Source organism: Macrosteles quadrilineatus, unplaced genomic scaffold (genome assembly GCF_028750875.1).
Source record: "Macrosteles quadrilineatus isolate MER2022 unplaced genomic scaffold, UCM_ALF_1.0 Scaffold_143__1_contigs__length_268001, whole genome shotgun sequence".
NCBI lineage: Eukaryota > Metazoa > Arthropoda > Insecta > Hemiptera > Cicadellidae > Macrosteles > Macrosteles quadrilineatus.
Window position 1 is genome coordinate 1 of NW_026542736.1, and position 25,205 is coordinate 25,205.

The window sequence follows — 25,205 nt, forward strand, 5'->3', positions numbered from 1 at the left end:
CGGGCGTAGAACTGACTCACATCAAGACGGAACTGGTGGATTCTGATGATTCAGGTGGGTTTTGGTTTTGGAAGTATTACTTTGGGTTTAAAAGGGTATAAAATTGTATACGCATGATAGTCTGTGGTTTTAGGCAGTATTGTAGTTTGAAGTGGGATTCAGGTCCTCAATTCGAAGTCTCCGGGGCCAACTTTTGAATTTAGGCGTCAACATCAACGGGGTAGGTAGGTTTTTGTGCTGATAAAAATATATTATCATATATTTAGATCTTCTACCTACACGTACGCATGTACTGTTTGGGAACAAACTATATTCATCTTCAACTTAAAAAATACTGCTGTATCCGTGCCGTACATAAATGTGTTGTAATACAGTATTGCAACCCTAGTATTGACTGGGTCACTATTCAAAATGTAAGTGTAATTTCTTAAAGATCTGAGGTACTGTCGAGTAGCCTGTTTTCGATAAAACGATTTTTTACACCTTTTAGGGTCTCGATTTGAGATTACCGTTAGCTATTTATTAAACTGCCAGGTAACGAGTATTTATTACTAGTAATGCTTAAAATTCTGTTGACCTTGAAATCATGATCCGGAGACTAAGAGTGCTATAATTTACAACAATACTTTTTTCTTGGAAATAGGGGTTGAGATTTTTGTTTAAAACGATTTATATATTTATACTATAGTTCGTGAGGTGATGTTATCGGTAAGAGCTCGTTAGCACGCTACGTGTTTTTTTATTGTTTGTGTAATCTGTCATAATATAAATAATTGCAAATTTTTAAATACCCTTTTTAACTTATCAAAAAGAATATTGTTGTAACTGGTGTCAGCAATTACATAATTACGATTTTTGTAAAACTGATATTTTATAAATGTTTAAATGCATGTTATTATAAAATTAGTCACTAATGGTTGTAGATACATTGGAGAAAGGTCTTCTACAGTTGTTCTTGAATATCACATTGTAAACCCATTGCATCGAATTGGAGGACTTTAAAAGTATGTTTTAAAAAGCAGAAATAAGTTGTATCGTAAGCTTTGACTATTAACGCAGTATCTAATGATGATCATGAGTAAATGTTCATCAATTTGTTACCATATTTTACTAAACAAGCCAACTTATGAGTATTTATAACAGTTACTGTCCGGAAAATGATTTTGGTTGTTGGGAAGATACTCGTTGCATGTACTAACTAGTTTTGTGTCGAGCTGCTTTGTTACCATGTATGGAATTGGCCCACGTTTTACAGTGAGATATTGCTATTATAGAATCAATTTACGAGTTCTTTCCTTCAACGCAATTTGAAGAACATAACACTGAATCCGCATTTAGTTTAGATCTTCCAACGGTTAAAGACAAAAAATAAAAAAATACAGCATAATCGGACCATGGAAACACAGTTTCATGGGGTCATGGTATGTTTCCCTAATATTTTGACCTTCAAAATATACGATTCCCTAATTTCTTTTTAAGTTACTTTGAAGAGCTTGAATACAGATAGTATTTTTTATGTTTATTGGTTACGAAGAAATAATTAGGAATGTAAACCGTAGTAGTTTGCTTGTTTATGAGTATATATATTGATCAAACTTGGCAAAAAGTATACATTTTATATTTTATTGAATATTTTATATTAAAAAAAAAACTTTTAGCCCTATTGTCGTATTTAGCAGCAAACCTAGGTACTATTTAGGCCTATGTTGTTAAAAAAGATTGTATTGAAAATGAAATAAGGCAAATGTAAATTCGCTTAGCCTGCAGTTTTGCTGTGGGGTTGTTAATACAATACAATGTGCTGTGTTACGCCCAAGTTGTTGGCTACATTATGCTGTAATATTTAAACAAAAAGTGCTTACAACACATGAATCTGACTCACTAATTCGTTATAATCGAACGATAAAGGATACAGATCCTGTGCGGGAAAGCATTTTTTAGCAGATTGCACAACTGGTTGGAAAGCCTAGCCCGTCAAACTGCCACTGCATATTTGTAAAGAAAATTCACAAGAAGGGTTCACTCTTTACCTTTACACAATCCTACAAAAACAGTAAGTTGTCTATTACTGTATCAATTTGCAAAATACATTTATGTGCATTGTGCACCTTCTTTTATGCTCATGGAAGAAGGTTGTAAAACATTTTAATTGGTAAATTTCATCCCCTATGTCCTGTTGCAGGGAGGTGCGAGGATGACGACGATTCAGACGTCGCCAGCCCCGGTGGTTCGAGAGCCACATACATGTCGGCCAACTGTGTCGTCTTCACCCACTACACAGGAGATGTCGCTAGTGTCGTGGACCAGCACTTCTCCAGAGCTCTGTCGTACTCACAGGACAAGGCCTCCCCCGGCTCCGACAAGGGTGAGTAGTAACAAGTGCAGATAGTATTGTCTCCTAGTCCTTCGTCCAATAGTTTATGGCCCTGGCGAGTACCGGGTAGAAGAGTGGTCGATGGGTTCCAGGTTCCATCCTACAAACCTTAGGGCACCGATAAGCGTTGCATAAGAACTCAACGTTGGCAATTGAGGTTAAATTACCTCCTTCACAGCAATCCTGCAGGCGAAGTGAATTTTTATTTGTCTCATTTGATTTTATTATAAAATCTTCGTAAACAAGTCATGCTTACTCACTATAAAATATGATATGTAGCATGTCATAATAACATGAGAACATAGGTTTGGTGCTCTGGGAATGGAAATTTGAACGGGTAGTGTTTTGAGCCTCTGGGGACATGAAAAATTTGTTAGTCCCGTTTAGGTCTTTCCAAGCATTACATCTATGTGTGTAGCTTTTCCCCTGTGGAGAATTTCGGTTTTGTGGGCGAGAGGGTGATAAACACTAATGTTAGGTTTTGTCAATGGCCATTGTCTTTATCAGTAGACTAAGTCACTTCGTAAGTGATGAAGGATTAAAACTTGGTTACATATTGTAGACAATTTCTTTCTATTGTACGTAATTATGTTATCTGTACTGTTGCTAAATATTGAGAATGGATATAGCTTGTAACAGAAATAGAGCGAATATTTTGTAATAAGGTCGTTGTGTGTTCATACTGGTGGTCCTGAATGTGCCTCAATTGGTATGAAATATGGCAGTGACCACTACTATGATATTTCCGTGACGAGTGTATAACTGCTCTACTACTTCCATTATTTTACACTCCATGAAACCTGATATTCTCTTGTAAACAGGTTGTTATTTCTCTTGTCCGCAATAAAAATCATTCTTTACTACCCGTGGTCCAAGCTTGTCAAGCTTGACAATTTCTGACATAGTTGACGGTCGGGCGGAGGTTCGGTTGTAAAGTCAATGTTGTCAGGCTCTGTGAATTTAGAAATTATTAGTACCGAGCCTGTACCGTGCAAACTTTCAGGGTTGCGGTACAAAGAAAATATAAAAATGGACCCCTATTACAAGTCACTCTTGATAAGTGTAATGTTTGTATACCATAGATTGTGTGTCGTTTCAACTGTTAATACATGTTACTGCGAACTTCCACCTTTATTATTATACAAGTCCCCTCACACAAGAGACTGGTTGTTGTACTGATAATATAAGGTACCCATAGCTTAGGTACGTAATTATAATCACAACTAAGTGCAGAAAGTGCTATTCACTGACAATATTCATCTCTGTTTTGAAAACTCTTTGCCAAACAGCGAGTATCGACCGTCGAACTCATTCTCTGAACCAATTGGCCGATCGGGTTAATTAATTTGACAAACGTGTTTAGGTTGGCAGCAGTGCTCTATAAATCGCGAAGTCAATGACAACTGTATGTTTCGGACACAAATCACGGCTGCCAATAGCACGAAAATACTCTTTGCATTGATGTACCATCGAGGTGTTCTTTGTGGTCGATTCTGTGTGCATAACCCGAATTGCATATAGTGGCTGTTTGAAGACCACTCCTTAGGAGTGCGGGGTTTTAGCGAATTTCCCCATAGGGAAGTAGTTCTCCTTCCACGTAGAGTTTTTCCATGTAGCAGCAAATCTAAGTTCTCGTTAAATCAATGATGTTTCAATAGTCAAATGTAAGAAGTGTGAGGAAATGTTTTAGTCTAAATGCATTCAGACAAATTATTATAAAAATATTACCTAATTAATTAAATTATTAATTAGTTAAGGGAATTCGTTTAGTCTGCAGGTTTGCTGCGACGGAGGTAACCTATCCCCCATTAATGTACTAAAGGTTTCAACGACCCAACGATTTCAGCGTTCGGTAAAAATAATCTGATTGCCAATATTCTTTTAAATTTTTGCACTGCTATGCACCTCTGCCCTGTGCACTGCGCATCTGGCAGACGCATATATTGTGTGCATCGCAGATCGCATCCCGAGCCATGGCACATCTGGTTAACAAATTGGATCAGCCTCCATCTATCGGCTACCGTACAATCCGCTGTTGACTTTATAACATTGTCGTCTGCATCTTCGTTGCCTACTTATGGGGATCTTCCGTACAATTATTAATTTTTGTTTTGGTCGACTACTTGCCTTTCGCTAGCATATTTGATTGTTTGTTTTTTAACTAAGCGGATTATTCATTCTGATCAGTTTACAATGTTCTTGGATTTTCAACGGGTTGATTTTGTGGATTTCAGTTTACACTCGTAGGTGCATCCTTTCTCAATTGGTGATAAAATAATAATTATGATATGATATAATCTTGATGATTGGTGACATGACCTAGTTGCTCGTCAGACCTGTGTAACAAAGATCGTAATTTATAATGTGTTGGGGACGACGAAGAGATTTGTGATGAAAGCCTCTTTATAAAATTTTCCTCTTTTAGCTCAAGTTCCCATCTTGGTAAAGGGTTAATTTTTTAGCTAAGCGAAAAAATTGGTTACATTTTGTGTGATATCTCTGCAGTCGAGACAGCCCTTGTTCCTAATTATTAGTTTCTCTGACCCCTACCAGGTTCTTAAAATAAATATTTCACTGGATCACTAATTGCACTCAACATCAACCTGTCGACTCCTTAACTCGACTTCCCAAACGCTGACCTTGAGTTAACCACGTAACCCTTGCCGTGAGAGTGAGACCCGTTTATTGATGGGTGCTCGGGGTAGCCCATTAGACGACTAGGGCAGTAAATGGCTGGTGGCTGATGGCCCGATAAAACTAGTCGAGCGGGCCGAGCTGAAAAAGTAAATATAAATCTGAAAACGGGCGAGCGATAAAACATGGAAGTGCAGTCATTTACCACAGCGTGGGAATGAGCCGGTGATAATATATCAGATCGGCGATAGCGCGACACGGAGACATGCTTATTTCCAAACTTCGCCGGGCTCATCGCCTTATTGTACTGGTCACTTTGAGCGCGCGCCGCCGCTACTTCGCGACCGACGAGCACATTGTGTTGATCAATATAGGAGTGATAGAAGCACGGGTTTAGATTATGTTCGCATCCACGCTGTCGTAACTGCACAAACTAATTGAGTAACTAAAACAAGTTGAGGAGTAGATTGCCGCGTGCCGTAAATTGAAAACCGAAATAGGAGTAATTGTTCGTCAATTCGAAAATAGAATTCACCCATCATGGTATTGCCGGCTCGTCTATTAGTTTTAGCGCCAGTTTTATTTTTGGTATAATGGTATAATTTCAACGGATACATATTGAACATTTAAAATTTTAAGGAATTGTGAGGCAAGGGACTACTAACACCCGAACACTACGACATACACATGTTGCACAGACAAAGGTGGCATGAATTTTTGCATTGAGGTTTGATTTGCTGAAAGGTTGTCGAAAATGTCCTCAGCATTTTGCACTTTGGAGAATCGGAATCCACAGAAATTTAAACAAAGGTAATCTGAAAGTAGTTGCAGTATTTCTTGGCGCTTTTATTGTAAATTTTAACGATATCGTTAACAAATTGAGGTTCCAATACATCCAGGAGCAACCGTGGCCTGGATTACGTGCCGGAAGCGACCGTGCCAGAAGCGACCCAGCAAATATCGTGCCAGAAGCGACCCTGGTAGTAGCGTGAGTGCCACTAGCGACCCATTGTTTGATAATGGATTTTACAATGTTTTGTTCAAATCGGTGTTAATGGCTTATAAACAAATCCTATTCTTGTTATAGTAATATGTACCCCCTGGAAGAGCCCAATATTCACCTAAAGAGCTATTTTAGCATCTCTAGTTTCCAGCTGCTAGCATAGGCTCAAGTTATGTGTGGTAACTTAATCAAACAGTTTTTCTTGAATTTTTATAATTTTATAAGAGCCAATCAATTACCTTACCTTTTCTTTATTTTTCAATTTATTATCTAAATATGTAAATATGAGATGGTGGATGTGTGTTTGTTTGCATACTACTTAATCGCACGGGAACCATTCAAAAGATCTAAATAAAACTTCACATGGAGGTAGTTTATCAAATATACCCTCGCCGCAGCAAACCTGCTGTGACTAAACAAATTTCCATTTGTCTGAATTGATTTTCAATTAAATCTATTTCAATAACATTAGTTTTAATGAGTATCTAGGTTTGCTGCTACAAGGAAACTAATAAAGTGTTTTTTTTTTAGTAAAATATAAAATAGCTTAGTATAAAATAAATAAACATGCCAAGTTTGATCAAAATATATGCATAAACAAGCAAATTACAACATTTTACAATATTCTCCACAAGAATAACATGGAAGTTTTAAATTTACATTTTTTAAAATTTTCTCCGTTACCAATAACCGTACAAAGACACTTTGATATACCAAATCATTTTTCTTTTTTTTAGCTATTTAAACAGATTTAGAGAGAAATTGGGTAATTTTGTGTTTTGAGGGTCAAAAATGAGAAAAACCACTTTTTACCGCATAAAACCAAACTCCCATGGTCCCATCATGCTGGTTCGCGAACTCATTCCAGTTTATCCCGCCTTACACGTTTTAAACCAAAATTCATCAAAATTGGACAAAAATTACTCAAGTTATCGCGTTTGCGGACATATATAAAACAGATATATTAAAATTTGAACGAATTGTGTTTTTTATCCTCTGGGGACATCAAATTGAAAAAGTAAATCAGTCCCGGGCCTAGGTCTTACCGTGCCACCTACGTTAATAGCTACTTCCCTATAGGAATATTCGCTAAAAATATAAAAAAATGTTTATTTCAGTATGTAAAATACTATGTTACAATAGGTAGGTACTTTGTCAGTACAAATTTTATAGTTATGCCATAGTTATGTAATAATATACTGTCATAGTCATTAAATATGAAATCGCTCTCACATAGGCTACTGCCCGTGCGTGAGAAATTTACTTTATCAATAAATAAACATTATAAATATTTAAAAAAATAGATATTTATAAAACATGAGATGAAAGTTAATTGGTAATAATTTGGTTGAAAGAAAAAATAAAGAATAACTAAAATAAAAAATAAAGATATACAAAATAACTGGAAGACAGTTTTATTATTTGGATAGTTAGTGCAACTTGGACTAATAAAATCCAGACAAAATTAAAAAAGCAGAAACCATTCGAATCGTCAAACTTTTGATGTTTGCTACTAGCCTGTTTGGAGATAGTGGCTTCGTAGAATTTAATGAAGTAAACGCGTTAACAATTGTTAATATATAATGTTTGGATTAGGATTTGAAATAGATACTCGGACTCTTTCTTCAAAGTCCTGTCAGTTGCAAAGTAAAATTGCAACAGCTTGTTTTCATTTAATATTTTTTTTTTCTTATTTCATTACGTTTAAATATCCCCCTTGAATTAGTAGAGACGTCTTAGTAATTTTTCGTGATAGCAGGTCAACAACATCAGGGGTTGTAAGCTGTCACTATGACTAGAAACCTCAAAATATTCTTTATTTAGTTGTGCTAGTATACTCTTTTCCATATAGGGAATAAGCTACTACCGTAGGTCTCATTGAAAGACCTAGACCCGGGACCTATTTCATTTTTCGTGTTGATGCCCCGAGAGAGCAAAAACACCATTCGTAAAAAATATGTAATTGGTAACTTAAGTAATTTGGTTTGAATTCATTTCCATTCTAGCTCCCGAGCTGTTATATTTAATGTGCTAAATAGGTTTACATACCTTATAATCCGACAAACAGCTCAAATAGTAGGCTGTTTACATGTTTCGGCTTGTATACGCCATTGTCAAAACATTACAGTTGGAAAAAAATACTTATCATTGTTTACTAATGTACATAAACGTTCACACACACATACCTACAATCTATAATATTAAAACGAAACAGTGTTTTTTATTTCACGATTCTGAATCAACCACTCGACGGATTTTCATGATTTTTGTTTGAAATGAACATTCAGCTTTTGTGTCACAAATTCAGCATTTGGATAAAAATGTCAAGACTTACTTAGGGTTGACTTATTTATACTATGTGTAATGCTAATCATTGATACGTTCAATTCTTCTGTAAGAGATTGACAGATTAATTAAATATACATAGTAAAATACTAGGATGTTCAAATTATTTTTAAAGCAATCTTTGTAATCTTTGATTTGTTTTAAAGCACTATAATTTGTTTTAACTAACACAGCTGGTTAAATATAAACTATGGAACTATGAGGTTATTTTATTTACTCTTATTTTGTCAAAGGAAATAAGTAAGATTAGTAGAGATAATTAGACCACAGTTTAAACCACATTTTTAACCAAAATTAATTAAACCACAGTACAAATCTATAGGCTCTGTACACGCGTCTTAATAAAAAAGGATAAATGCAAATTATTTTACTGCTACACTTTTCAAGGAAAGATTAGAAAAATAACAATGTTTACATGTTTTAATTCTTCATGGTAGCTTTTTTTACATTTAATGTTTGTCTGCTTTAACTTTGTTTGGATTAGGCCCGGAAATATTGATGTCATAAAAAAAGATCAAGAATAATAAGGAATCACGATTTTAAATTACCACCACAATCTCAGCCGGATTTTATCATGGTTTTATACAAAGATAAAGAGATGGATGACATAGATTGAACACAACGTCAACATTGACCTAGCATACTGCAATTAGACAAACCATCCTCTTATGAAATTGTGTTCAGTTGTGGTTTAACGTGAAAATATCAGTTTTATTTCAACTATGAATATATTGTAGTTTAATTAACTAATATGGGAAATTACGATGTACAATCAAGGTGGGTATATAATTATCAAGGATAGAACTGATAACGGTATGGATAATAAACATTGGCAATTACGTCATTAGCTTTACTAGCGTGTTTACTTTTTATATTCCTGCTACATGTGACCAGTTTTTTTTTCTTCAAATGAATGTTATTTGAACCAAACAGCTGTTTTAAAACAAACTGTTATTGTTTTTACTTTTCTTTGTTTACACTTATTTATTTAGCAATCAATGCAGTGAAATTGATATAAAGGATAGGTGTGACAATTAGTTTTGATGTTAGGACACCAAAGTTAAATTATGTGTACTGTGAATTTTATTGTATATTATAGTTTTATTTTAGGTCGTTTCTATTCAGACCTACTGGAAATTGTGTATAGTAGTTGTATTGTGATAACAATTATGGAAGAGGCAGGTATGCTATGAAAGGGGGTATCGTTGACTAGGTCTATACACTTCTCAATTGACTATTACAAAGCTATTACTCTCTCTACTGTAGGCTACTTATAATCAGTGTGCGTCTGTGCGAATCCGCTGCAAATCTCACTTCAACGCTTTTCACATCGTAAAAATTGCAGAATTGCTGTTTTATTGTAAAATTATCGGATTGAAAATACATTACGTATAGGCCTATGATGAAATAAAAACATATTTGGTCACACAACATTTGATTACAAGATGATTTTTCACATTAAAACTGCAAGAAACTTACAAGAAACTGTACATGTGTAAACTAGCTGATCTGAATTGTACACGGTTTTATTAACTGACTACTGAATTCCCGTACGTAGGACGGGCTAACACCTCGTAACGAATAAAAAATAAATAGGCCAAAAATAAATGCACCTGGAGTCTACAAACAGTTATAGTTTGCTTATTTTTTTTATGGATATGTGTTGGTAAATGTATACTGGTATGAATTATACGGCGGGAGTATTTTGTTATGTATTTAAAGTGACAGCAAATCGCTTTCATGGTTTTTAATTCGGTTTAGTTTTTGTTAAGAATATAAGTTGAATCGGCGATAGTTCATAACTCGCATCCCGCTCCAAATTCTTGGGTCGCTAGCGGCACGGTAGAAAATTGGTGGGTCGCTTCCGGCACGGGTCGCTTCTGGCACGGTCGCTTCTGGCACGACACCGTGGCCTGAACCCCTCAAGAATTCCTCTCCTAATCAGTTCACACCGAGGGAGGAGCCGAGGAACGCATGAACACGATCGCAAGACAAGTTAAACAACACGTCTCTATGAAATTTATCGAATCTGCAGCCCAGATCAGATAGCGGAGGTATAGCACGGCCACTTTGAAAGTCTAAACCGCCGCTCGTCCCTCGTAGCTCGTATTACCCGCCGTATTTGCACACAATAAGCCAGCTGACACATTCATTACGCGCCAAATTATCCCGTACACCTCCGAGACAGCTGAATCATAACTACCTTGTTACGATCGTAAATGCACTTATCTCGTTGTCGGTGTAGTGAGGTGTTAGGGTAAGCGGCTTTTCTTGGTTAGCTTAGAAGGTTGAGTTTGGAGCACGGTTGGTTTTCTAGGGTTCTTCTATCTCAGTTCCTTTTACGTAGATTACGAAACGGAATCAGAAAATGCGACACCGAATTGGCCTGTTGCGTGGTCAACAGGTATTATTATAGTTATTGGAGTTTGGGCTATTGAGATTTGGTGAGTTTTGCTTGTGCTTGAATTGTCAAACCCTCCTTGACCATATTTTGTCAAAACCTATAATATTTAGAGCACAGAATAGCTTTAGATAGATTTATAGCAGGGAAGTTATTACGGTAGGTGGCGCGGTAGTCCTAGACCCAGGTCGATTTTACTTTTTTTGATAACCCAAGAGATCGAAACCCTATTCGAAGTGGTTGTCGCTGCCACATTTTAAGACAATTTAGAAGGTTACATTCATACTCCAAACCATCCTCACAAGGGCTACACCGATTTAAACTGTTAATTAGGCAATATCCAAAATGCGCATTCAAATTTAAAGTACATTCAGGACAGGTGACAAGTAAATGTCTAGGGCAAATAAATTTCATTTCCAACGGCGGAGGTTGGTGACAGGTGACCCCTGTGTGTTGTGTGTGTGTCTGTGTGATAAGCCCCGGGGTATAATGACGTAGATGTAGGGACCGCCTACTGGGTGGTCCTCTAATTAAAACTACCTTCGCCTATTAACATTAACGCATTTGAATGCTTATCTTGTAAAACAAAGTGTACGAGGGACCTCCGCAGCGCTACCCGTCCTCCAGCGACGGCGGGAGTGGTTGTTGGGTATGTGGCAACGCGAGTGTTTTATATATACCATTGACTGTTGGTTATATCAAACACACTGCCTTAACATACACCACAACGAGTACGTTACATTATGTCGTGTAGACATTTTGTGATAACTTTTGTGGAAAGGATTTAATTTCCGTGTTGCCGGTTAGAATACAAATAGTTACTTTATCGGAAATAGAATGCGTTGATGTTAATTACTGTCCAAGCAATCTTATCCATTGTCAAACTGAAAGAACAACGAACAACTTGCTGTAGTTATAGAGTCTTTTCTGTCACTCTAAGGCACATCCTTGATAACAAAGGTCGCTTTCAAATCCCCTTAAACCGTTATTGCAAACCTCGATAAGAAGTCAACCTTGATTACAAGTCTTATTTTATAATCCCTATGAGAGTCTTGTTATCAAGGTTTTACTACTAGTAAACACTTAAGTTTACTACTTGAACGATCTACCAAAAACCTAGACATGACATTCCGCGGTTCATCTATTCCAAAATGATAGTTGATAAGCTAAGTAACAAATTTGAACCATTGTGAATCAGGACTTGACACCATATTTTCTGAAGCTAAATATTTAGTGTGAAATCACTCTTGAGTTCTACCAAACTTTACACAAATCCGGCAATCGTTCTATCTGCGTACATAACTTTTTTTAAATGTACTTAAAGAATTGCAGTAGAGCAACACATTACCTGATATAACAAATCAGTTACATTTATATTATCTTGCAAATATTCCACCTCCTCCATGTACCCAGTTCATTGTCTACCTCGTGTGGCGTATGTCTGCCCGGAGCCGCCATTTCGGAGCGCGGCTGGTTTTTGCACGCCGCTCGCCAACTCGCAATCAAGCGGTTTTTATATAATAAGTTCTTAGAATTGAGACAATTTGGTGTTTATTTAGTGCGGATCATTACCTGCCGGTAGTTGCTATGCCGGCCGCAGCACTGCCAACGTTGAAAATAAATTATATTATAGGCGATCAAGGACTATTTGTAGACTTACGGTTTTGTTCAAATATATAAACTATGAGGGTTTAGTGGCTATTGCTACGTGCAATTTTTATAGTCATTATACAAAGAAAAAGTGACCAATATACAGTCCAAGCAATATGTAGATGGGTTGGGTATATCCTTTGGCTTCGTATTGAAATAGACCCATTACCATGCTGGAGTATCTAGAGGAAGCAAGATCTTAACTTACTTACTTTGACTTAAGTAATTGTGTTTGTTTACGGCAATCGATTTGAACTTTATGATTGTAAAGTATAAAATCAAGACACGTGTGCATTGCGTGTTATTTTAATCGAAAGTCGATGACATTTTCAACAAGGATGAAACAGATCATTGTTTTCAGCGACTAATTAAGCGACCAGCAGTTCGCTGATGCAGGTGTTGCTGTTGTCGCTTCCTTTTACAGTTTTATCTGTGTTCGAGATCTGTGGTCGAGATCTCTGATCTCAGTCCTTGTCTTCCCCGTAGCAGCAACCCTGCGTCATCTTGTTTTACTTATACATACACAGTTATACATACATGTCGTTATACGTACACCCAAAATCGATAAAGACTTTCTTGGTGTATGTATACTGTTACGATATGGAATTAACAACAGTGCAACGTCATACAATTCCCTGCTAAGTGTAAAGTGTAACCGTAAATGATGAATTGTCATATTTTCGTATGTAAACACTAGAAGGCATTATTGCTTGCTCCTCCTAGGATCAGGTGGTGGTGTTCAACGGGTGCAGAGGGCTAATAAATGCGTGGGCACGGATTTCTAAACATGGTTGTTTATTTGACTATTTCGTTGATCAACGTTAATTTGTTTACTGACTCAAACGAAGCGTACAGTGAGGAATCTGACATAGGATTTCATACTTAATGATGCTATTGTGCTTAAGGATGATATTGTGGGCTATGCGTTTCAATATAGTTGATAAAATGGGTCCTGGTTACGAGATGTTTTATATTGAAAGTTCATTGGGTCAACACGGTGGATTTGGGCTCTAAACGACCTTTCGAATAATCTGGTCATTTCGCGGGACCAAGGGCAAAGTTTCCCACATTTTCCGCATTCGCTTAACTCAGGCGTTATAAGCCACCCAATATTCAATTCACATCCTTACACCTTATAAAATAACTAATTAAATCCATCAACTTAAACAGACTTTGAACACATATCATCAGTAGAAGAATCAGCATAGCTGTCATGCTGGATCACACTACCACCAAAACATCCTCTGACTACACTCATGTAAACACCGGGGTTTACCAGTGAGTACGCCCGTTGTGACGGATCCCCCAAGGGTCGCGACCTTTGACCTCGGCCCGGGGTTTACACATATTTAATGTTATCAGCGACGCGAGGCCGGGGATATAGACGCAGACGCTATCTCGCTAGATATCAGACGCCGGCTTTTACAGCCTCTGTAAATCGGACCCGTAGGAATTGTGTTGATGATATTATGTTACGGCCTGGACATTGTGACAACCCGGCTATAACGAGCTTTTTAAATTAGCAGAGCTCGTGGGAACACCCGGATTTATCGTCGAGGGCCGCTCTTTAAAATTTTCCGCCGCGTCTTCAAATTATTTACGTACGGTCGCGAAATTCCTCCGGTTTGATTTGTGATACGGTGTAGATGCAGTTTGCGATTTTGTGACAGCGAGGAAATTTCGATTATAAAATGTATTTTAACGCGTTGCTAATGTAGGCAGCTAATATGTATCTAATCTTGTTAATTGACCGTTAAAAATAATTCTTAAATTTACAAGTTTCAATCGTTCTCATCAATCTATTTAGGTTACCTTTAAGGTCGAACATTAATTAAATTACACGTGTTACTTCTATAGTCAATTCAATGTTGTTTAATGGGTAAAGCACAAACGCAAAAATTTTTTTTTTAAGTCGGTATTAAGCTGGACTAGTGGTTAAAACGGTCTTCGCTCCCTGAGGACCCATGTTCAAATCAATATCACCAATAGATTTTATCCAAGTTGTAGTGCCGCAACCTCTATGCCTAACCTGATCGATTGAGGGTTAGAATTTATTGTCTTAGGGTAGGAAGTTGGGACGTAAAGAAGGGTTTAATAGCTAGCCAATGTGGAACCCGGTAAGATACTTACCTTTGTTTGTGTGAGTGAGTTTAAAATGTCGTTTAAGAAACTATTGCGGATAAAGAAAACTACGTTTGGCTAACCGTGTATCAATAATTGTTTTAAAGCCACGTAATTGATAATAAATGTTGTTCCAAAATGTGATTATACACGTATTTTTTGTAAACCAAATTTCTGTAGCACTAGCTACTATTTTATATGTTTCTGTTGTCTCTTCCCTGGCGACTAACTCTATCCTGTTTGTTCCAGAGTGTTCCCCGATGTCTACCCGCAACTTCCCTCCCTCCTTCTGGAACCAGGAGAGCGTGAGTGTCTCCCATGGTCACGAGGGTCTGTATGGAGAGTCCATGTACCATGGGGCGACGGCACACACCCCAGCCGACCCTTGGCACTCGCACTACCAACAGTACACCGCCGCCGCGCACCACCATAGGTAGGTAGACAACAAAACCCAAAAAGTTAATAGGTAGTTTACCAGCTACTCCAACATTTATTGGAAAATGGCCTAAGCACAGAAATGCGTTTTGCAATCCTGTGAGCGCATAAAGAAACAATACGAATTCTATATTTTCTTCCCACATCTCATACTGTGCACATTATTTGTGTAATCAGTCCTCCACCTCTCTAGCCCATACAGGTCCATATTTTTGTTAAATATTAATACCTACATCCCACAAGATTGAGTTGAAGTAATATCAATTCCTTTCCAATTTTTTTTCAAGTTCTTCATGTCGTTTTCAGTCTTACTAAGGAAAATTTTTAACAAATCAGCTCTTGTGAGACCCTCGATCATCTACATCTTCTCTTTGCCAAACCTCGACTTTGTCGTTACTAATTTAAAAGAAACTCATATTCCTCAATTAGTTTTCATTGAAAAACCAACTCTTTCGTACTTTATTGTGATTTCCTGACCCTGCAGGTAAAGTTCGTTTGTTCAATAAAACCCTTCTAACCTATAGTAAGTTGTACAAGTTATCCTTCTCAACTTTTCCGCTGCATCTGAAGTGCTCTAATTAATAACTCAAACACCTCGAACTCTAGTGTAAGATGTACTACGCCATTTCTTGTTTTCTTGATGAATCTCTACCTATTTGGCTAGTACAAATTTGTTCACCCACTGCATTCAAAACAAAACCTCTTTGCTTAGTTTCCTAACCAATGTGTTGTTCTGCAGAGCCGTACATGACTACCACCACCACCATCACCAGCACATGGCCGGCTACGGAGGTCTACTGCTGCCGCCCAGCTCTAGGCTGCCACCTCACGCACAATACCCCAAGACTATGGATTGGAACCATAGGCTACACCATGACCAGTCCGCGCACCATCTGGACCCCGCCACATCCTACGCCTCATACCCCAGCATGGCAGGTACGTCCTATCATTACTAAGCTACAAGTCAAAAATGTACACTAAGAGTCTTTGGATTTGCGAAAATCATTGTGAATTCATAATGACACCGACACTGGCCGCGAGGGCCTACGAATGAACATCAATAAGTATGTAATAAGTGTGTATTAAGTATGAAACCCGCAAGATCCCTACGAATTAATCACAAACGATTAGAGCAAAACGTATTTGGAATTGTAAAATCAGAGGATGGGGCTTTATTTGCGTTTTCCAAGTTAGTAAATACACTACTGAGTTACCTCTGAGTTTACAATTCCAAATACGTTTTGCTCTAATCGTTTGTGATTAATTTGTAGGGATCTTGCGGGTTGCATACTTAATACACACTTATTTACCCGAATTATTCGAGTAACACAATTTGCCGGTAACGGTGGTAACGCCATAACATTGTTAGATGCAATATATTGCCTATGGAATCAATAGCCCAGTAGCTATTGAGTCGCACCGTTGAAATAAAATAAACTCAACCAGCTTCTCCACGGGGGGGGGGACAATTTAAATCATACTCTGTCAGTTTAAAATTCAATCCATGTCCGATGCATTTGAGGAATGCGGCAACGATTTGGTGGAATTTCGGAATCCGATGTGACAAATTGAGACGAATCAGCCGATACTCATTCAATCATACTCGCCATATCGCGATATGAAATATAACGATAACGCATAACGCAGCATTCAGCACCTCGGTGGAGCGGTGACGGAGTAAAAGATATCTGACATCTGAGAGTTATTGAGCGAGACTTCGTCCAAGAATTTATTCAAATTCGAAACGACATGTGTCAGTCAAAACTGTATGATTCCGGACTCGAATAAATATCTTGTTTTACGCGTTCGATCCTGACGTCGTCCATCGCATGATAAATGCCAAGTCCCGGACATGTCGGGTCGAGAATCGCCAATTGATATCATAAGTGGCGTTATTTACTGCACCGGGGTTATGGGACCTTGGGATGGACGATGAGATGGTAGATATGCATGTTTTATGGTCTACAGGTCCCGGCTAATAAACGATCCAATCTGTAAGCTAAAAAAGGTTCGGGTTGAATTCATAATTAGGATATTTCATTGAATAGATGCTGGGTGTAACAGATTTATATTTGTAGATTTTTTATTTTGTTATGTCATAATGAAGTATTAGGTGGCTTTTCACTTGTAATAAATCACAATAAAGAGAGAAATATTATTAGGTAAATATTGTGTGATGCCCTAATACATAATTAAGTATAAGTTGGACATCTGTCATAGTAAATTACCGCCAAATTGTGTAATGAATGTGTGTTTCTCATAACGCAAGTTATTATGTAACTTCTTACGCACTTATTACGAACACTGTATGGATTTTGTCCAAAAACAAGTAACTCTAACGTCTATTGTAGTAAACAGTAGCTGTCTTCATTTTATGTCGTTTTGCAAAGAGATGTATGCAATTTACGTTACTCCAGATGAAAAACAAAACAAGAAATTGTATAAGTAAATTGAAATTTTATATTCACTAACTAAGCGTAACAACAATATTTACGTAAAAGCCATTGACATCTTTTTTTATGTTTAAATTGTCGAGCCCATATATTTTTTGATCACTAGTTGATTTTTGACAGAGGCTATTATACAAAAGTTTATAGTGCAGGTATACACAACTGAATATGCGTATTATTCTTCGCATAAGTTTGACGTTTTATTTTGCATATTATTTCCACTTATCGGACCTGTTAGTGATAGTAAAGCATTTGATCGCCGGTATTTGAATGTGTGGCAGTTTTCCCCTAATACTTTGTGATCCGTTTGTATAAAACAGCTCTGACGTGGACCAAAACATTGCTATTAATTGTTGCGTATTTTCTACCTTTTCCATCTCCAGTTTCTCACCGAGGTCGATATTTTTCCCCTCTCGGCGCCGGACAGGGGACGTGTATGTCCCCGGCAGTTAAATCAATGCATTATTAATTACCCAGGCCGCCACTGCAGCCACACGGCGCCACCATCGCGTCGTCAGCGGCGATATACGGTGCTAATTCGCGGCACAGCGGCTTCCTTTGACTTCTCCGTCACCACTGAAATTGGTCCTGTGCTAGCGATTGTTCTCTTCGGCAGTTTGTAATATCGTTTGTATTAAACAAGGTCGAGTAATTTATGGGAATCGCGTCGGTTTTATTTTAATACGCAATATGGAATACAATATATTTTAGTTTATACCTGGTTTCGGTGCGGTCATCGGGTTTACTAAAGAATGTTAGTTATGATCACCAAACAGCGGTGTTGAGTAAGGACACTGTCCCGGATTCAGGAAAAATACCATGTAAACAGTATACTTCCTCGTAACCGTTGAACAGTAAATACGACAAAATATTCCAGTGAGAGGGTATATTCAAATAATAGTGACACAATTGTACTACATTTTAGCATATTCTCAATCCAGATATTAGTTCACTAGAACTGCCCTGGCAGGTGTCGCACTTAGGCCTAAATACTACGAACCGCAGACAAGGGAATACCAATTCTTCAATTATAATTAAGATTAATTAATTGTTGACAAATTTTTACTCTTGTCATAACATTATTTGCTTTTTAAGTAAATAAATGATTGCATAGTAGTAAACGGATAATTTTCCCCTTCTACTTATGCTTCTGCTTATGCTATCCCGAACTAACAAAAGCCTCCTTTGTCCATATTTTTAGTACTAAATCTGTTTGCTTCAACTATAACTACAATGTTAGTGGGTGTCCTGGCCCTGTTTTCCTCAGGGAACCGATAAAGTAACATATTTACACTTAACATTTATCACAATATTTGTCAAAGCCGGTCATGAATCATTTTCTGGTGCACTGTGGCAAGGTTCTGCTCTATTTTTATTCAGTTGTATTGCAAGGTACTATCCGTTTTTACTGTGTTTGTTACATTGTATTTGATTTGACAACATGTTTATCCAGATCGATAAAATCAATCTACAAACACTAAAGAAAAGAGTCCCAGTTCAGGCGACCTTGTAGCTCGAAACCCTTTAAATCATGGAGTAGATGCGGCGACGATACGCTCAAGGTAGCCGAAGAATAAATTATAGCGATGTTGGGATGTTGGTTGGGACGGATCTACGACTCGCGGTGAAACAATAGGACCAGGAAGCTGGCCCTGGCCCGGCAGTGGTGGAATGATAGTGGAATGACGGCGGAATGTTGACGCTACTGGGTACGCTCGGCTCCCACGGAGCGGCGAAATGTCAAACTGTCGAACACGAACGTCAAACTCAAACTACTTTGTATTTATGTGTATTTAAAGTATTCCGATTAGCAGAGAGATTTGTTGAGGGGAGGATTTACATGTCAATTTTCCTTGCAGATGTCATATGTCGAGACGTTTAATTGAAAGATATTGGGATTTGTTCGTTTGGCCTACGCAAATAGGAATAATTAAAAAAATGTGTACAGAACAAGACATACCCTAAATTGTAATCACAAATTTAAGGGTTCCCTTTATGTGCAAACCAAGATACTTATGGCAATACGTTTCCGCTATCATGACTTGTATTTTTGTTAATTAATTAGTGCTGAATAAATAACATAATATGATATCATTGGATAGCAATATTTTTTTTCTCAATTTACAAAGTGGCCCAACACTGAATTAAATAACTGTTAAACAGGTAGAAAAGCTATTTTAAAATATTTAAATTGACGAAGGTAACTCTATTTATTGATTTAGTCACAAGATCAGCTCAGGGGCTAAAAAGTATGGATAAAAAAAATATTTCACCTTCAATATAGCTAAAAAATCAATATTAGTAATTAATTTCCATTCATATGGCGTTGTATTGCAAAGTACATTCACACTATCTTAAGATAATAAGTATAGCAATACTGGAGGAATCAAGTAATGTTAAAAATTACTAAAAACCCTTTATAAGGTGAAAACTCTCTTATTTCTTTCTGTAATAAAATACGTTGAAAGCACACTTTTTGAGTTTTACACAATGAATAATTCTCTATCAATACATCAATATTCCAACGAGTATGTTTCATTGCGAGATGCCCGGCCAGTGTTTTACCACTGGGGGTGTACTCTCTACCAGCTGCGACGATGTGATTTATTAATGACAGCTTACACGGTTTTAGCTCCACTTTTTACCCTGCGTAGTGAAATCAACTGCATGATATCCGGCTTTAGCCAGCTTCCGGCATGCTTGATCAATCACGTGGTATATTTAGCAATGTCCTTAAAGTAAAGAAGAAATTATCTGTGATTTGGGGGTGTTGGATAACTTTTTATTCAATTTTAAATTGTGAGTTCTACAGCTGTAAATCTGTAGGTAGTCCAATTGAGACTGAAAAAAATATTGAACTAAATACGATTGTTGGGCCCAAAGCCTCATCTAGTCCTAGAGAGGCTGCCCAACTCCTGAGTTAGAGCTGAGGTTTGGGTAAACTTAAAGTAGAATAAAAGGCTAAAACCTAGGTTATATCCTGTTAACAATTTTGCTGACTTACATTTTGAATTGATACTTATCTTCTTTATGCAGTATTAACAGTAATTTTTTCTACTTGTTTGTCAGATACTAAAACTACCTTCCCATTTTACATTACATTTTCCATTGTCACCTCTCATCTATCTTTATGAAGCGAGTAAGCTATGTTTTTTCACACCGGGTTTTCCGGGCCAGTTGGAGTGTTTATTTTCAACTAGTTATTTATATTTATTGGCTCAAAATAACAAATCCAGCCTTATCAAACCCGTGACGAAGCCTTACTCAAATAACGTGACCTAACGTTTTTACTGAAATTTGTTTAGAAACACTTATTCCTAAACTATGTTTCCTACTTAAACATAAGACTTAAGTAGTTCCACTCTTTGTGATAACGTTTCCTTTACAAAATCTATCTTACAATGCGGAATACCATGTCATTTTCAATTCAATTTTTTAAATACAATTTTAACTGTTTGTACACTAAACCTAATTAATCCCAACCCTCACATTACAAGTCTGACAAAGCAACATACGAGGTCGGAGTGGAGCTAGCGTGTTGAGTTTCAAATGTTTATTGCCATTTGTCACGCGTCTTCAAAATTATCCTCACAAAAACCGCAGCGTTCACTTTCCATCCAGTAATTAATTGCTAAGATAAGCCCAGTTCTTGGAACTCAACAGTAGACGGCCCGGTGCCCGTATGTTTGTTAATTCTGTTTTTGCTTTGAAAATCCTCTTTATGGGTTATAAATGCTAATGAGGCGTTTAATTGGTGTTAATTAAGCACAATTAGATGGCGAAATGTTAATAGATTACATCAGAAGTTGTAGTTTACACAAACGGATGTTTGTTTTAGGTAATTGGGTGTAATTGTTGAATTAGAAGTGTGTATCAAAGTTGTCGCATGATAATTTTTATCAATGATTCTGAAGAAAGTTAATAAATTTGAATTTCTTATTGCTAAAATATTGCTTGAATATCACGTACATCATTCTTGCCACAACAAAGCTAAAAGTTATATTTAATAAGTTTTTTTTTTTAGAAAAGTGTGCAATTCGATAGCTAAGTTTGGTGTACGAATCTAATTGTTAACATTTTTAATTCACCTAGTTTTGTTGGATTTAAAATTCAAAGAGGCTTAGACGTTTATTAAGTTTGGATGTAATACATCCTCGAAGAGATACAGGGACTAAATTTTCAGTACAATACACGATGTAGCACTGAAGCTGCGTTTACTTGCGTCACTCCACCACACCTTGAAGATCCACAGTACTTGGTAGTCCATTGTTGACCCCGCAGTCGTACATCTTCACAGCGGCATCGTAACTATCGATAGATCGATTATCGACACGGAAGCGATTATCGAGATATATCGCCGTGTCACCGGAGTTTCTCCAGCAATTCTCCAGTTAATAGCTCCGGCGTGATCGCTAGCTACGACAGTCATTTTAATATGGTTGACTAAACGGTGTGGATAGGATTTATGGCGGATTTGTTAATGCGGTTGTTGCACACATTGTTGAGAGATATTTGTGTTGGAGAAAGTTGCAGAGCTGTAAGAAGACATATTGATTTAGGATTGATCATAATCGAATGCAATCGATGTTGTATACGACAATCTACGTTGTTTGTAAATCAGTTGTTTGATTATTGTTTAATTTATAACTTTGTATGTTGTTCCATCGATCTCCGTCATGGAACAAAACCAAAAATATGGTTCATGTAGCCCTGTTCATGTTTAATATGTATTCAAAGATATTACTGTGTTATTTAATCCTAGTATCAAATTAATTTTTTTCGGACTTAACAGATTCACGTATTTATAAGATGCAGAGAAATAAGGCGATGCACTTTTTAAAGTGTTACTAAACGTTAGGCGTTTGATAATATTATTTACACGTATAGCCTAAAATAAAAATAGTTTCCAGGTAATAGACTGCGAAACACGCGATTTGACAGTTACATGTGACGTATCATCGCGTAATGGCAACAATAACAGGCGACATTAGGATTATACCTCACGCGAAATCATTCATACATTTCCATTACAAATAAAACCGCATGACACTTTTGAATTTATATTTTGTATTAGGTGTTAATCAATTAATATATAATTAGGTATATTTATTAGTCCGCGTTGGTTATGTGGAAACATATTTTAGGGTTTCTATTGAATTTTTAGCTTTATCTCCAGCAATTATAACCGTATATCTCCTTATTTCTGTGTTGTGGATTTTATTCATTAATTTATTCCAACGGTAAAACAACCAATAGATAAATAATTGACAAAACGTAATAATCAGTTAATGAAACAGTTTAAGAAAACATTCAGCAGTCAACTTTGAGACGAATATGCAATAAATAGGAAAATTAATACAACACAACAATATAAAAGTATTTTGTATATATCGTATGCTACTTATCTGTACATTTATTTTATAGTTTTCAAGAATTCGGGCTTCATACACAGGCAGTTTACCACATTCCCTTTTCACCCATAATAATTGTAATATGATGTTGAAGGGATTTATTTTTATTCATAGATCTTAATGTATATTTTATAATGTATTTTATAATGTAGAATATGACGTTTTCCAATGACTTGTATTGTAAGTTTTTTCAATTCAATTCATTTATTTCCACGGTAACACCATTTTTACAAGAGGTACAATAAGTAGTAGCTATCAAACTCAAATTTAACAACAAATAAAGGCTATTCTGAATAAATTACAATAACAAGAACAAGAAAAACATATCAACAGTGAAGATGGAAACCATGATAAATTTTTTAAAGCAATAACAAAACAAGACTAACAAAACAATAAATACACGGTTTGGAATCCTCTAAGCAAGACTTACATGACAAAAACAGATATAAATACTAAAGTGACAAAAATAAATAGCTGATCGAAGGTTGAACACAGTGCCGTTAACATGATGTTTGTTTTACAGGAAATAAATTGATCTTATGTCTTAATAAAATGCACGTTGGTATTTAAGTCACTGTAAGGCAAGTTTTTAAGTCTATAGACAAGAATAAAATGTCTACTAAATTATCTATCAAATATAAACTGATTGTAGAAAGATTGTAGATTGTTGAAAGAAGAACGGTGTAATGGGAAAAAAGAAATAAGTTCCAAGTAGGCAAAATAATCGTTGTTAGTTTATAACACTTATAAATTGCAAGTAAATGTTGTTTACAATTGAAGATAAATTCTAGCATTGATTCATTTACGTAGTAACAAACAAACAACAGACAAATAACTAAATCTACGGTATGATTCTTATTGAGCAAATTCTTCATATTCGTGTAGTTTTTGAAAATTCAGTAACACACAGAACATGCCAAATCCGCACGTTCCCTTTTCCAAGCTAACCCAAAGTATTTTAATTAACTCCGAACTCAGTACAATTAAAGTTTCCACAATTAAGCCTATTCGGGCCACGGGTAATTGAGACCGACTTACTCGAAAACTTGGAAAGTCCCTTTCAAAAGTTTTTACCTTGTTCATTAGTCAAGTCGGGGTCGCGGTAGCGCGCAGCAGCCAGTAATTGTACTGTACTGTACTGTTAGTCGAGTAGTTCTCGGTTGGTGGCAATTATTATTTATTTGCCTAGCCGCCACTTCCGATTGGTCGAGACTGACCACACCCTCGTCGTCATGGCAACCAATGACGCCATAGCTGCAACTGCAGTTCTCCGTCTCTCTCTTGTACTTGTACACGATAGTTCCCTCTCACTTGCACCACAGTACCACAGTGGTCTAAGGTCTATTTGTTACCTTATTTCACGATCTGGGCTTTTATGAAACCTTGGCAAAACACTGGGGATTCCGAATTCCATCATCTTGGGAATATGTCCATGTTTTAAGTCTGAATCGTTTCTGATAGTGACTAGTTTAGGGTGCAAGTCGGAATTAAATTAATTGAGTTCAGATTTATATTTTTTGGTTGGATAGCCTATATCTAGTTATCATATTTCCAAATAGACAACACAGTGCTTGAGGGAGGTTCAAATTACAGTACAACTGTTTATCGACTAGGATGTACGTAAAGTACATACAGTATTGGGATCCTTTCAAAGCACACACAGACACAGAATAAACAATATTTAAGTATATTTGATGTTTTGGCTATGATTCGTTTAAATACGATTTTCCACTAATCCAAAAATATTAGTCGCATATCCAGTGGTGTAATGGGGTAGGAACGGCCTTCCCACTCTGCCTTTTTCCAAAGAACAACGCGTCCTAAGTGAACTGCTTATTGAGTAGGGTGATCCTAATTTTTTGCACATTGTAAAAAATGACGTCCACACCACTGCGCATATCATCAAAATCGTCCAGTTCGATTTAGAATATGTCTATAATTTTAAAGGGGTTGTTTTACTCCTTTTCAAAATCTGTTTTGTACCTCTAAAGTGAAATGTCCGGATACAAGAAAAATTAAAACATTTGTTTTGTTAACATCTAATAATGCGTTGGCTAAGAAATGTGATATTTTACGAAAGAGTGTAAAAAAATTTCTAATTGCTGAAAACCGCATGGCGCAGCAAGCTAGAAGATATTCCCCTCAAGGCAGCGTTGAGGTAAGGTCCTCAATCAGATGTTCAGCGACAAAAACAGCTGTTTATTGGCAATATCACGACCCGCTCCCACCTCACCAAGCCGCCTTTGATGTTCTTCTTCTGATCCACTTTTTCCTCCGTTTAGCGGTTATTGTTTTCAAGTTGACAGACCAATAGTTAAATGTCTCCCTGCGAATTTTCCTGGAAGACGATTTTGTCGGCGAAGCCTCTTCAACGAATTGT

At 36.8% G+C, this 25,205-nt stretch overlaps 1 protein-coding gene across 1 annotated transcript in view; it reads left to right on the forward strand.

Annotated features, from left to right (window-relative positions):
* Positions 1-5: 5 nt before the first annotated feature.
* The window catches only part of LOC128982174 (protein vestigial-like), a gene marked incomplete at its 5' end in the record, with an annotated part of 29,671 nt that continues 4,471 nt past the window's right edge, over positions 6-25,205 (forward strand). Inside the window, 4 exons of the mRNA XM_054401233.1 lie at positions 6-54; positions 2,183-2,365; positions 14,779-14,962; positions 15,704-15,900. Coding sequence (XP_054257208.1) covers positions 6-54; positions 2,183-2,365; positions 14,779-14,962; positions 15,704-15,900 — 613 coding nt within the window. The remainder of the gene's footprint in view (positions 55-2,182; positions 2,366-14,778; positions 14,963-15,703; positions 15,901-25,205) is intronic.